Genomic DNA, 15,580 nt, shown 5'->3' with positions numbered 1-15,580 from the left:
TTGTAGCTGTTTTTCTCACAAACTTTAAACTTTCTCTTTAAACTTTATGCCTTTCAGCATTATTTGCACTCTTCTTAATGACATAAGAGAGGGAAAATAAAGCTCAAGTTCTTTTTTACTGTTTGTATCCCGAAGATGAAGTTTGATAATATGGATCCACTGCAACAAAAAGTTGTTCTGTGCTTCCTCTGAAACTGAGCTGAAATGATTCCTCACAGGTTGTACAGTGTGCAAGCAACCCTGCCCTCTGCTCTTATACCCAGTCCCCATGCAAATTTTGCTCTTTTAAGTAGCAAATTATATATCCAGTAAAGATCATTCAGCATTCCTCATACACACCTTCACAAATTCACAGATCTCCCTTTATGATTGCAGTAGGAAGGATAACAAACAAGTTGATTTTCAATTTCCTCTGCATTCTTCCCAACTTTATACTTGTGTAGCTGAACTCATTTGTATCTCTACTAGACACAGGTATTTCCTGGTCTATGTTGTATCACATTTCTTTTATATGCTTTGGGAAGCAATTCCATTTTAGGATTTTGAACTACTCTAGTGCAGAACACACTGATTTATTAACAGTTGACAATCCTGCATAATGTCAGCTTGACAAATTATTTTTCCAGTTTAGGGAACTCTTTGTGTCTCTAAAGTACAAATAAATATTTTCACATGATTAGAGTTCCAAGTTTAGGTTTAGTTGAAGTATTAATGAAAAATGTACTTATCTTACATTTCAGTCTCTCTGTGGCAGCTCTGAAGAGCAGGAAGTACATGGCTATCACTTGCAAATTGTAACAAATCACATAAAGCTCAAAGAAACAAGTAGAAGCTTTTCTATTTTGAAAAGCCCAGCATTTCCTATTTACCATCTTAGCAATGCAGCAGTACAAGAAAGTGTTATACAAGAATCTGCCAAAACATAAACAAAACCCTCTAATCTCATTTCCTCTCGGCATCTAACTAATGAGAAATGCAACTAAGTAAACACTATGCATGCTAAATCACATGGGGGTTAGTTAAGTGTTTAGGTCAATCATCAAATATGCTATCAACAGCAGTAAATCTTGTTTGGAAACAACTTTGACACAACCAAATCTGTTGAGCTAATCAGTCACTCACAAATCCAAACTCCCAAATTTAAATAGATGGATCTACATCAGGCCACTTTTGCATTTTAAACATATAAGCTCTGTTAATTCATACAATTAGTTGAAGAGAAGTACTTCAAAACTTCATAAAACCCATCAGCAGCCTCTTTTACGTAAATAATCAGGATCTCTCAAACATCTTAAGCCTTACTCTCTGATGTCCTACTGACTCCATCAAGATCTAAAGCAAAATTGTAAAAAGCACTGGTGCTTACCATTCTGTGTTTCTTGCTGTCATAATTCAGTTACACATAAGCAGGGAGGTTTTTTCTAAAGGGTTTTTAGCAGTATGTGGAGAGGTTTGCAGTGTCTACATAATAAGATAGATCACACTTTGTGACTAGCCACTTGACATTTTCCTTATAAATTTATAACTAAAGCCGTTATGCAAGTGCAGCAGAACTAAAATTTAATGGCTGGAGGACAGACAGAACAAGGTCACCCAAAACTATTATATTCTTTTGTTGACAAAAATAAAAATACCTAGGTTTTTATTTTGTACTTGGAGAACTCAGAAGAAAAAGCAACAAGGGAACTAAAGGAATAATCAAAATGTGAATGTGCTTTATCCTTCCCCCTTCCTATCTCCTTTAAAGTTTTGCCAGCCTAAATTTATTCTCGAGTGTAGATGTTTGTGGACAGTCTCTCACATGGTGCTTAGGAAGCTGAGTCAGGAGCTCTTATTCCACTGCTGTTCAAGTGAAAGCCCCCTAAGTAAGACCACAGCTACTACAGAAGACAGTGTGGACCAGCTGTAGGAGCAGTTCAGTCTTCTCCACTAGGTTTGCACTGGTCACCTCTCCATGGGAAGTGGAGGAAATGAGCTGCTGCACATGCCCTTCAGTGACTGGCAGGTCAGGCTGCAGCACTTTCTAGAAAGGGAGTCAGTCAGATGTGAAGATGGGATGAGACCCCCTATGTAATGCATTGTGCCTTTCTCCTGTTTCACACAGCACATTTCCCACGTCTCAGGCAACTGCATTTCAATTACCAGGGTAAAAAGAAGTCACAGTGCATGTTTTGCTTTAAAGTTCAAGGGTTTTAAACATCTGGTGAAAAAAAAAGAAATCCTTCATCCTACATCCTTCATCCCATGACAGGAGAAAGAAACCTTTAGACAGGGTGATACTTCGGCTTTTCCATCTTCAGTGATCCAGATTAATGTAAACTGCAATCTTCACTTCTGTCATTTTCACAAGGTAGCTTCTACTATTTTCTAAGTGTTCAAAGTAGACAGCCTAGAATTATTTACATGAACAAAAAAAAGGCATCACAGCACTCAGAGAAGCCATTATTAGTCTCACCATTTTAGAATAACATGGAGAAAGTGTGGGAACAAGCCTCAACTTTTTATTTTCATCTAATAATGGGGACTGAGAGAATAAATCACAATCAGTACATTTATTTCATCCAATTCTGACAGTGGGAAATCGGGGCCAAGTTAAATATTTTATTCTCATGCATGCAAACAGCAAAGGCTCTTTCGTTAGAGCAGCCTTTTATGCATCTCTGAAGGCAATCTCAGGCAAAGGCACGGTAAGCAAGCAGAGTGATCATTAACAGCAAGTAATACAAATGAGCCCCAAAACCTTACCTCATCCTGAACTCTCGTCCAAGCTATGCGTAACCTTCTCAGTACACAAGAACAAGCAAGTTTTAACCACCTAACCACTGTGCCAGGCTGCAGCTGCAAGCTGCAAAACTCTACTGCTACATTAACTATGCCAAATTAATGCTGAATCCTAACCAGAAGGAGTTAAAATGAGTTTTAAAAATTAAGCAAGTGGCAGTATACAGCCACAACTCTTCAATCATCTCTAGTCTCCTAGTAAAATAAAAAAGAAAATCTGGTATTTCCGTGATTCTGCCTGACTTTAAGCTTATAATCATAAAAGTGTGCGCCTTCTTCGGTTGCATCCTTTACACAAGGAAGGCCCCTGATGAAAGGGGCCCACAGTATCTTTTGTCATTCTCCATTTACACTAACATGTAACAGAAGTCTGAGAAATTTAGTAACATGTAACAGAAATAAAAAGAAAGTGTTTTCAGCTATTACACTAATGAACAGCAAATATGTGAATTACTAATTTCATGAACATGGTTTTCTTGCCCTCTTACTTCCCAAAATTTTTACCCAACACCTGACCTTGTGCAAACAGTAGACTGGCAGATGACAATTTTGGATTTTCAGCTAAGTATCATTTTTCTCCAGTCAGTTCATGTAGATGATTTTGCTGCTTTGGGAAAGTAAAATACTACCTATACCCGCTCAAAGAAAATGTTTACAATTGCCTAATTCAACTACACTCAACATGATTTCAACACATTTCTAGTTTTTTCTAGCTGGTACAAATTGAACAGTTCAATCTTTTGTGGTAAGGAGAATACCAAATTTAGTGTTTGCTACCGATCATGCCAGAAACAGGGGTTTCTGAAAAAGATACACCTGAAAACAGCTGAAAAAAATACAGAAACTTCCTGGCTGGTAGAACACACTTGTCTTTCACGTCATTGCTGCAACCGTGATGACCTAAGGGTATGGGCAAGACTGAGGTAGTATCTAGGTATATACTTAGAAAAAGTAGATTAACTTTCCCTTGCACTGAAGAAATGCCTGTGCCTCCAAAAGCTGGTCTACTTTCTCCAAATTAATAGTCAGCTGTGCTACTAAAAATAGAACACCTTCAGAAGTTGTCCTGCAGAATGATGAGGGACAAGAAAACTAAGCCACAGAAAGTTAAGCACCACTGATTAACCAGCTAATAATTCCAAGATGAGGATCATGCTCACCATTTCCCATGCCCTCTTCTGTAACTGCCTTCATGGACACCCAAAGAACACAAGTCCTTGAAGCTTTCATTTGTGTCAGAATTCTACTAGGTAACTTTTAAAGTATAAATCCATTTGGACCATAAACTCATTTAAATAATCCTTGGTTGTTTAGCAGCCTTAAATAGTCCTCAAAAATAGTAATTTAAAAAAAACTCTTCTTTATACAAGTTTGCAAAAAACACCTTGCTAGCAGGCGTCAGAAAGCCACTCTAAATCAGCAAACTGAAATAATAAGATAAAAAAGAATGCTAATAAGAAAGCAGCTAAATCACTTTCTGTCTCAATGGCATCTAAGAGTGTGATGGAAACTTGAACTGAAAGGGGGGATAAAACAACACAGAAAGCAACCAAAAAAAAATTACAACCATCTCTGAAAGCTGCAGACTTAAGGTTCTCAAAGCACTGGTCTAGTTCTGTTTACTTTGGGATTGCAATTACAGCAGTTTCGACACCAACCAGTACTTTCTGTTATCTGAATTTCAGCTGCACTTCAGCTCAGGCAACTGAATTTCAAACTGTAATGCTGGAGTTCTTGTTATGCCACTGAGTGATGGCATTTTCAGTATAATATAATGCATCAATCTGCTTTATAATAATATACAACACTGTGGATTTGTTTACACCTTTTGAATCTCTCTCAGCAAGTCACTTGGACAGAACAGGAAGTGTTAATTATTCACCAGAAAGATTTCTGGTCTTTCCTGAATTAGTCACACAAGAACTTTAATAGTCAAAGGAGAGACTGCATCACAGAATAATGGATAATAATGGTGTCCTATCTTCATCAAGAGAGTGCTGCAAAACCACCTGAGACTCACAGATGTGTAATGCAGGCAGTTCTTGCTCTTCTAATTGCATAGCAACTCTTCTGATTGAAAGAGATTTCCTCCACCCACCACAAACACTTCCTTCTAGATGCACCACCTGGGAAACAGTATGTCAATGGGTCAATATTGTCCTACAGCAAGTTCTGATTTAAAACAAACACCTGTTTCTAAATGAAAATAGTCCTTGCTCCTAAAATACTCCTTGCTATAATATCTTTCATTCAAGGCTCCTAAAGCACTGTGGAATTGAATGAAGAAGGATATGTAATTCACAAATTAAAACACAGACAGTCCATGCAGAAAAAAAACATGGACTGACTGTCAAACAGTGTATCAGCAGCAGAAAGAGCAATAAATCCTTTCCCAACTTAAATGTCAGGAAGGGTACTTTTACTAAAAATGGAACATCCTACTACCCATATCTTTTATAGTCTCCAAAGTATTGTAATAAACAGATGTCTTTAAAAAATCAGCATTAGAGCTCAACAACTAAAGCAGTACCCAAGAGACAGTTAAACAGGAACACATCCAGTGTCCAAAATAAAATAACTTCTAATAAACTACAGTCAAAGTAAGAGAAGAAAGCATAGTGACATTCAACACTATATGCAGAGGCATTCTAACATTTAGCTTGATTTAGATTTGGGAAAGAATTACACTCCAAAACAGATATGCTAGGAGTATCACAGACACTCCATGTATTTGCCAATGCCAGGAGTTAATAAACAGCAGAGTCCACTTTCCTAGTCAACCTGCTCCATCTTAATTATTATTCCCAAGGCAAGCTGAATTTCAATTATTTTGCCAAAGAGTACTAATCACAAAGTCTCAATGCCAGGAAAAAAAGTATTTGAAGAGTGCAAATATTATTGTTAATTGCTTTCTTTCAAAAGTTCAAGAATGAGTTAGCACCTAGGGAAGGTACTGAGTATATATGGACTAAACCTAAAAGCCCTTAATAAGTTATAGCAAAAATTATGATCATCCACACATCTATGTTAAAAAAAAAAATGAAACAAATAAACAACAATATTTCAGCTTCTTCAAAGAATTTGAAATGTATCTTAAATTTTGTAAAATTCTGTGCATTTAAAAAACTTGAATTACGATACTTTTTTTTCCTATTAAAATGGAGTAATTATATTAACATGCTTGCAAACTAAAATTGGAGAGAATCTTCATTATGGAAACATGCAGTATGAGAACTGCTTTAATTTCTTCATAGAAGTACATAGCCAAAAGTTTTAAATATAGAAATTAATACATTTTAACTTGATAAACATGTTAACTATTCAGGGGAACATTTGAAACCTATTTGCATGAATAAGCAAGCATTTGTTAACACCTGGACAATTTTGGAAACCATTACGGTCCATTAGTTCACTGAAGGAGATTACTAAGGAAAAGGTAAGAGTATGGCATTAAGCAATGAACAACCAGTACTAACGCCTCATCCTGCAAACTGGTGTCAGCAATACCCATCCTAGAACTCCTTGCTTCAGGTAAAAAAATGCATTTCACTCAGTAATAGTGGATACTTGTTAAAGAAAAGTTTCAAAGACACTTAATTGATTTATCAAAAAGCCACGCTCCTTAATATTGACATTCTCTTGGACCAAAATAACATCTAGTCAATAGTTAGAGGACAATACAATTTCCAACACTGAGGGACTCTTGCTAAATGACAGCACCTTGCCTACTTTATACATGCAGCTTCCTCTGAGACACTGCTGAATATAACAATTAGAGATAAAAATGCTGCAGTTATGGGGACAGAGTTGATGTCGGTAACAGTCACATTGTGAAGGCCAGTTGTGCTTTAGCAATTAAGTCAATAAGGACATGACTTTGGATTCTGCTTTTTCAAGAGCACAATAAGGTGGCTATCATGAAACCAGCCTGTTTTTTCTGGTTTTTTGTTCTTTTAAACACTGCTTCAAATCTAGTACTGTGTTCCTTCCTCCTCTCCCTTCCTTAGATGCTTAGGACTTAAAATAAGACTTTTAACTTAACTTGTAAAATAACCCATGCAGAAGTTAGATATATATTTTACTAAGACAGGCCTTCAAATAAACAATTCACCCAACATTAGAGACTATATAATCTAAAGAGCCAAAAATTAGACAGTAATCATCAACCGAACCCATTTTCTCTGTTTGGTTGACCACTTATAAAAATAGTTTTAGGAAAACTGGTTTTTATCTCTGCTCAAAATTTTTCATTATTTTCAGTTAGTTTCCAATTTACACTATGCAAACATTGGAACTCCAACACTAGCCAAAGCACATTTATTAAAGGACATAACACTGATGAAAGTAGTATTAGAAATAGATTTCCTTAAAACACTAATAAAAATACTACAATGTTTAGAAACTGAAATTTACCTTCCTTGCATTGACTTATATTGTTCAAGTTCAGAGCATGCAAATGGTGGCCAGATTAAACAGATAGAATCAAACAGGATACCTAAAAATCTTTCACACATTATATGTAGCAGCATTTCCTGCTGCACAGAAGATAACAGATGACACATTAAGTGTAAAAATCAATCAACTATTTCCTAATACAAGTTTTCTGTACAGGCAAGTGCTGCACTTACCACAATGCTACTACTCAAATGCTATAAACACAAACTGAACAGACAAGTGCAAACATCTTCCTTCTCCTCATGGAATACTGCAACTCCTCAACTATTATGTTTTCCTGAGTGCAGGTAAGGAATAACTTAAGAGTTAATGGAGCTATGCATTACAATACACTGTTTGACATTCAAGATTTTTAAAAAGTGTGAAAAAAATAGAAGTTTAACCCCACACTCTTTAAGTATATAAACTTTCCACCATTTCAAACAAATGACTCATCTCTATTACAAAAATAGCTTTACATCAAAATCTTAAATTCAAAGATAATGATTGGGCATTTTTGCAGAACCTAAAAATACCAACCCGCTACTTCTGTACATTAATGTCATCTCCACAGCCTGAAACCATTGTAGTCATTCACACAATGGTTTCATTTGTCAGAACTATTTATTATTCAATGCATACGGTGTCCTCAACAATATTTTGTTATGTGGCCTTCTCAGAGTCCTGAGGAAATGCCATTTTAATATCTGCAGCTATTCTGACCTAAGTTTCTTCACAGATCTATCATCGAGAGAAGCTGATTCATGCTGCAACTACTGCCTGATTTTCAATTCTTCCGAAAGCAAGGAAGGGACTCCTTCCTAGTGAGCTCTGCCTGTTCAAAATAGACAGGAAATACTTCTGACACTTCGGTTTAAAAAGAAGGAAGAAAAGGGAGAAAATATTAATGGAATTTACCAGCCTAAAGTTAATATGAATTTTATCTTAACCCAAATAAAGGTTTCAACATAATCAAGATGAAATACTGTCCAATAACACTCACAAGACATTTGTCTTAACTTTTGTAGTACAATGTCAATTATATCAGTCAAGGTAGCATATCTGAGGAGACACATGAACACAATTACATTTTTAACTTCGAAGAATATAAGCAGTAATTGGCTGAGAAAGTATATCACATTCACATTTTTTAGTCACTGGCTCTAAAGAAAGCCTGTGTCTATTTATATGCACTAACTTCTAATTTAAAAAGAAATTAAAATCCAGTAATGGCATAGCATGTTAGTGAAAAGATTCAAGTCAAAACTAGACATCCCAAATAAATACATGAATCAAGGATCATTCTTGCTAGTTAATGTTTTGCATCACTGATTCGAGACTCACCAATTTGAGACTTCAACAGCTGCCCAACATGCAGGAACAATATTAACATCAAATTTCAACAGAAGTGGTAAATTTGTTGAAATTTATGTAACTAAAATCAGCAGCAGTATTTCCCCAAAACTGATACTTCTATTATAACCCTCTGACTGACTAGGCTTATCATCAGAAACTTCTGAGAATCGAAAGCATCTTCATCAAAATGAAGCAGACTACAAAGCACATCTATGGTACCATACATCATTTGAATATTTGAATATTTTACTAATTAGCATTAAGAGAGATATTTCCTAGCACTAACTGTGGAATAATTGTCAGTACTGCTCAAACAGTAATATCTTTGACTAACCACAGTTTTACAGAAGACACGAAGAAGGTTTTGTGGCACAGGAAGACAGAAACCTGGAAGGTGACCTAGACGCAGTAACTTAACTCCTCCAAGCTTAAAAAAGAGGACAATCTACTTCTTCCTTGTTTGTTCCACTTCTAAGAACAGCAGCTACAATAGTGAATTTCATTCTGACTGATTAAGAAGCTACAATTAGATTAAAAGGTGCTCGATATGCCCGTCTTTAATTAACACAGCACCCATTTAAAATCAGAAAATATTTATAAAACATTTTATATACAGATTTTGAATAAATTCATGGTTTATGCAAGAGGGCTTTTTCCTCAAATTCTGGCTGCACTAAGTTAACAGACATTTTTAATCAAGCAGGCCTATTTTTGGATCTTCTTAAATAAAACGCCCTCATATACCAGCTGTTTGAATTTATTCACTCCTTAGAATTATCACACAGCAAGTTTAAAGGAAACAAAATCAATTACTTTTTTTTTCCCCACAGAGAGAATGGTTAAATTATGGAATGTCTTTCTGCAGGACACTGTAAGGGTTAAGAGTACAGAGGGCCTCACCAATTCATTATGCGAATTTGTTGAAAAATAGGTAAGGCCTACTAAGCTGTAGATCTATAAAACAGAGGACAACCTTATGTCAGACTGCCAGAAGCAGAGGAGGCATACTAAGATAAGCACCACTGCATGCTTGCTCTGTCCTTATGTTATTCCCTCAGCATCACTTATCACCCAAATCAGAAATAGGGCTGGATGTAGCTTTGGTCTGATCCAGAACAGCTGGTTTTCATTAAATAACAAAATCTCCTTTCTGTTTTGTCTATTAGGTACTGCAAAAGAAAGCATTGTTTTCACATTCCTAGAAAAGAGCTTATTAAAGTATTAAATCCAGTTCATCTGCTTTTACTTCAAGTGCCAATAAGGCCCATTTCACAAGGTAAGCTTCTACAGCAAATGGAAAACTTGGCAAAAACGTGGTACCTTGCAACTGCAGTTGCAAGAGGCAAGTGCTCACTGTACAAAAAAGTGGATAAAATTTATACCTTTTGACTTTATTTGGTATGTCTTTCTAGTTGTATTACGACTGAGGGAAATCACAATTCATCTTTCTTTATCCTTCATATTTTTATTCAAACTATTAACATGACAAAGCTCAATTCCTCACCACCACACTCTCATCAGACAGAAGCTTCTCTAGCTCACAATTCTCAATATTGTCTAAAATCAGGATCTAAGCAAATAATTTCAGTTTCTCTCCAACATCCCATACCATACACTGTAGCACTTTGTAGGAAAGTTGTAAATAAATCAATTTCTCATCAGACTCTTTGTTTCACAGTTAAATAATCTGTCACTTCTGTTTGTGCAACACACCAGTAGATATATTACTACAGCAGTTAATGCTGGATTTAAATATAAACTGTTTCAAGCTCTTTTGCCTAAGAATTTAACAGAGTATTACATAAATTCATGCATAATATTGAAAAATTACAATAGTGAAGTATTCTTAGTCTGAACCTAAGAGCAAAATAGCACTGCCTCACATAAACCAACAAATTCACTGCTTACTCCAGAATCTGATCCAAAGTGCCAGCCAGTGAAAGCCTGCCTAAGGAACTGCATGATCCAAGCCCAGTGAAAACAGATTCTCAGAGGGAAAGGTACAGATTTCAACAGTTTACTCAAGCCTCATTTAGGAACATCTATGTGAGGCTGCAACAACGATTAAAGCAAAATTAGGTTTAGGGAGGCATTATGCATTCACAATGACCTATGCTGCCTGGGAGATTAGACAGAATTTATTAAAAAGGAAGTGCTTATTAAAAAGGAACACTGAGAGTTCCTATAGAATGAACAGCTGTAATCACCAAAAAAAAGCAAAGCAAAGACTAGTCAGGAAAGAGGCTTCTAAATGGCACATATATATAACCATTGTTTGTTTAGAAGCTAAAAGCAAGCTTTGGTGATATATACTCACAAACTCATCATGCTTATGTTAAATGATTCACTGTTTGATCAAATGTTTAATTTTAGCAAACACTGAGGAAAGAGCCAGATTGGCATGGCAAGGATCTGATGATACATAAGTGACTGGAAAATCCAGACTCAGAAATAAACTCTGAATTGGGCCTGCACAGAATGCTTGGGGCACAGTGTCTCATCACACATATGATGCATGCAGTGTCACAGAAAGGCAGAGCAAATGGCAACATCCTGCAAAAGCCCTACTGGCACGTTCTCAAATAATATTGCTATCAGTTCTAGCTGACTACAGTACCTTATAGTTGCCAGAACTAAGATGAGATGAAACTAATCATACTGTGTTTTCAATCAACTTCCTGCTGACTGCCACCATTTCAAGAATGGAATTAATTTGTTTTACGTCTATTAACATATTTCCTTCTTTTCTGGTTCTAAGGCACTAAATGCAGAGTATGGTATCAGTCTGGACAATAAAAAAGGTAAGCAGCAGTCACTACAGTACAAACAGAATTGTAAAAGTATAACCCTCTCTGACATGCTCTTTTCACAGTATATGCTACCACCAGCTTACAAGTCCCTTTTATGCTTATAACCATTTAACAGTAATATCCGCAACCCTCTGATGGTTCACTCAAGTGAAACCTTCATGGAGATCTTTAACAGCCAAAGGGAAATTGCCAACATGTAGGTCATTACAGAATCATCCTCATCTCGAATAAGCAAAAAAGGTTCAATTGAAATATAATACACCCAGTAATATTTTCAAGCATTTATAAAATCTTCAACCTTGAGCTCATGTACACCATAAGGGAAAGGTTTCTGAAATCCAGTAGTCTAAGAAAAATAAACATTACATGATTCTATGATTCTCTGGTCTGTTAACCAGGAAAATAAGGAAGCATTTTTCCGGGTCATAGGAATCAGAAGTTAAGTACAGCATACTTTAGATGAAGTAATCTAAAACAAAAACTTGCACACTGAACCCTTTCCAATCCTCATACACTAAGACCATTCCAATAAATAGTGAGGTAGTTGCTAATATCCAAAGTTGAAGATATAAAAATAGGGAGAAAGGGGAGCAGAATATTTCCAAACACTAAGTTGTACGAATTTTTCATAAATAACATGAATACTGATGAGGCTTCCCAGTTGAGATTATCTGGGTAAGTGAAACGGTTTTGTAAAATATAAAAACCATCTCAGTGCTCCATTTAAACTTTACTTGAGCAGAATTGACAAACTGAGGATTCTAAAATGAAGGGCAAGTCTGCAGATTTAAGGATGGATTCCGTGATCTTCAACAAAAGGCAAGCAAAAGTTAGTTGCTGACCTTAAGCAGGTATTTCAGAAGTTCTTAACAGCCTCACTCAAAAGTATCATCTCTCAGTTATTCATTTTTCAGTCTCTTAGATCTTGAAACATCAAGAGTTTAGTAGTTTTCCAGTCTCTAGAGACTCCTGAAACCTAAATAATCTGAATTTCTAACATAAACCCAAGTCTTTTAAAAGAAGAACCCCTCCAACTTCAATGCAACAGTACATGCTAGTCTGTTCCTGTAATCTGTTTGCATGCCATCACTATCAACACGTGTCTCTGGAGCTACTTCTATCCCTGTTCAACCAATGGGCAAGCCTCAGCACAGTAGCCCACAGCTTACTTCAATTTTAGTAAGTCTTTCAGTCTTTTCCTTAACGTTTCCTGTCATTGTGGCTTACTGCAGAAAGCATGCACCTTACTACAAACAGTCCTGTAAGCATTAAATAAAATCAATTATAATAAATAAATAAATAAATAAGTAAATAAATAAATAAAAGGCATCACCTTTTACACCTGGTAAAATCTAGACCTTACTGTTTGACCTCCAGACACAGAATTGCTCTGCTGCTTACCTGGCCTGAGCTCACTCAAGAACTGTGAAAGGGTTCTCAACTATTGCACTGACAAGGACCAGAAAACTTAAAGCTATACTGCTCCTCTACACTACCTTATTTACAAATTCAATGGAAACTACTACATTAAATTACAAGTTTCAGAACTTTTCATAGCTTTAAATGTCCTGGCTCTGTAGTGCCAAAATGTGACTTGACACTTGACAGACATCAACATGACATAAAAGTCACAGGTAAGACACTGTCTAAGACATGCTGCTGGTCATAACCCTAGCTGACATCTAGAGCAGCAGAATTTCAACTTCAGGTGAATATAAGTCTTTTTGCTACCATGACTTATTTCTTCAGAAAGCTGGCATAAAGCTGCAACCCCTTAAGAACTCCTGACAATACAACTTCAATAGAAAGGCACATCTGCACTGATTTACCAGACAATCTGTCCAAGCACTAGCAAGGCCTGGGTAAATAAGGTCATGTAGTCACTTAAGCTTTTTCAGGACTGAGAAGTACAGCAATCAACTCTGAAAACTGACAGTACATTTTTTTTTAAGTGGAAAAACAGATACTTAGTTTGCCACTGTATACTGAAATGCACCTGGCAGTCTTAAAGAGACCGAAAAACTGGCCAATTCAATCACTGTATCAGTGGAAAAAGTGAGGATTTTGTTCCACACTGCTGCCTTTCAAAATTATCATACAAAAACACCCCTGCATGGATGGCACTCTGAAGGGGAAAAAAAGAGAAGGCAAACAAATTCCACTTGATATCTGCTTGTGCAAGGGTAGCATGTAAAAAAAAAAAAAAAAACACCAAAAAAACAGCTTTAAAAGCAACGGGTTTTCTTGAGAGCCTCCTGTAACCATTAAGCAGATCCTTGAACACAAAGCACCAGATTTTCTTCTCATTATCAAAACACGCTGAACTAGCCAAGAAGTTGAACCCAACGAAAAAGTTCACTTTCAACTTTTGACAATTCTCTCATAAGTATCACATTACAGAAGTCAGTGCACTGCATTAGAGAAAGCAAAAACTTGTTCTCCACTACTTTACAAAAAATATCAGACCCAAATATGGGAGCCTAACAAGACAACAATAAACAAAATAATTTACTATGTATTTATAATCTCTCTTGCAAGATGACTCCCAACAGGGCCATGGCATTTGCTGCCATTCAGGCTTACTGTCATAACTCAAAAATGGGATTTCATTTAAAATCCTGCCACTTCAATAAACCAACCAAATGTACAGTGACATCACTATATCACTCTTATTGCATCTATTTTCTCTCAGCTTCCACTTCCCCAGAGTACCTTATATTGCATTACATAAATCCCAAGAAGGTACAATCACAGACAAGTGTAAATCTCAGGTGGGTCCTCAAAAGTCTATTTAGTCACATATTCTTTGAATTTTCCATAAATAAGAACATTAGGGACTACTGTTGCTGTGATAGACACTAAAGACATTTTATTATGATGTGTATTTGCTAGAATACCATCTCCCCTGGTACATGCGATTTAAAAAAAAAAGATCACTAACGGATATATCTTCAACAGACACGACCCTAGAGGTGGTAGTTTAGGAAGGAACAGATTTACTCTCTTTTCTCACCTTTGGCAAACAGGAGTGACCCCTACTTCCGTCTTCCTAAAAGGGTATCAGCAAGCAGCTAACAAGGGCCTTATCTATTATAAACCACTTGGCTTTCATAAGGTGGAGAAAGAAGTATGTTTTTTTGTCCTTAGCCTTTTTCCCTCATTAGTTATGCTGCCCTGCGTGAATTGTAGCGACAGCTCCCCGTTCCCGGGCACGGGGCACGGATGTGTCAGGGACACTCGTCAGGCCACCCAGGGGCCCGCATTACTCATCTGCGCCTTTGAGGAGCTGAAGGCAGGCCCCGGAGCGCAGCCCGCAGCCCCAGAGGAGGGGCGGCCTCTCCATGAGACCTGCGTGCCTGGGGAAGCGGTCGGGCCTCCCCCGCCGGGCTGCCGGGAAGGCCGCGGTGTCCGGGCGGCGGGGGGGCCGCGGGCGGCCTCGGCACCCCCTCCCCCTCCGCGCCCGGGGGCAGCGCAGCCACCTCCCCCCGGGGCACCCGCTGCCTCTGAGCCAGGAGCCGCCGCCGACACCGCGGTCCAGGCCCCCCGGGACCCGGCACCCACGGGCAGGGAGACATCCCTCTTCCGAGGGCGGTGGGGGGAGAACGCCGCGGCCCGCCCGGCAGGGGCCCGGGGCCGCCCCCTCCCCGCGGCGAGCTGCGCGCTCGGCCCTCGCGACAGGCCAGCGCCCGGAGTTACGACCTGGCCCGTTCCCCCCCCTACCCGGCCGCGGCCCCCCGCCGCCTCGCCCTTCGCCTGGCCGCCCGCCCCGCTCCGTCCCTCTCCGCCCCAGCCCAGCCCCCGGCCCGGCTCACCCCCAGAAGCCGCAGGGGCAGCGCGGGGGCAGGCTGGGCGCCTTGCTGCGCTCGCTGCCGGCGTCTCCCATGGTGGGGCCGGGGCGCGGGGCGGCGGCGGGCGGGGGGCGGGGGGCGCGCGGCTCCCGGCCGGGATTCCAGGCCGGTCAGCTGGAGCCGGGCGGCACCACTGGGGAGGCGGCGGAGGGGACGGCGCGGGGGGGGCGGCCGCACCCTGCCGATGGGGCGGGCAGGGGAGCGGAGAAGCGGCGGCACGGGGACGCGGACCTCCGTGCGGCGGCGGTGGCCGCCCGCCGGTGCCGGTGCCCGCTCCGGTGCCGCAGCGGCGCGCGCCCGCCCTCCCCGGAGCACCGCTCGGCCCCTCGCGCAACAATGCCTGCCCCCCTC

At 39.2% G+C, this 15,580-nt stretch overlaps 1 protein-coding gene across 3 annotated transcripts in view; it reads right to left on the bottom strand.

Annotated features, from left to right (window-relative positions):
* Window positions 1-15,310, bottom strand: part of ZFAND3 (zinc finger AN1-type containing 3) — a 131,068-nt gene extending 115,758 nt beyond the window's left edge. For all 3 annotated transcript variants that reach the window (XM_062490331.1, XM_062490332.1, XM_062490334.1), the window contains exon 1: window positions 15,194-15,310. In XM_062490331.1, coding sequence (XP_062346315.1) covers window positions 15,194-15,264 — 71 coding nt within the window. In that variant the 5' untranslated portion in view covers window positions 15,265-15,310. The remainder of the gene's footprint in view (window positions 1-15,193) is intronic.
* Between the last annotated feature and the right edge of the window lie 270 nt (window positions 15,311-15,580).

The sequence above is a fragment of the Cinclus cinclus genome, chromosome 3 (assembly GCF_963662255.1).
Source record: "Cinclus cinclus chromosome 3, bCinCin1.1, whole genome shotgun sequence".
Classification (NCBI taxonomy): domain Eukaryota; kingdom Metazoa; phylum Chordata; class Aves; order Passeriformes; family Cinclidae; genus Cinclus; species Cinclus cinclus.
The sequence above is the reverse complement of the archived record's forward strand: the minus strand, read 5'-3'. Positions and strand labels throughout refer to the sequence as shown.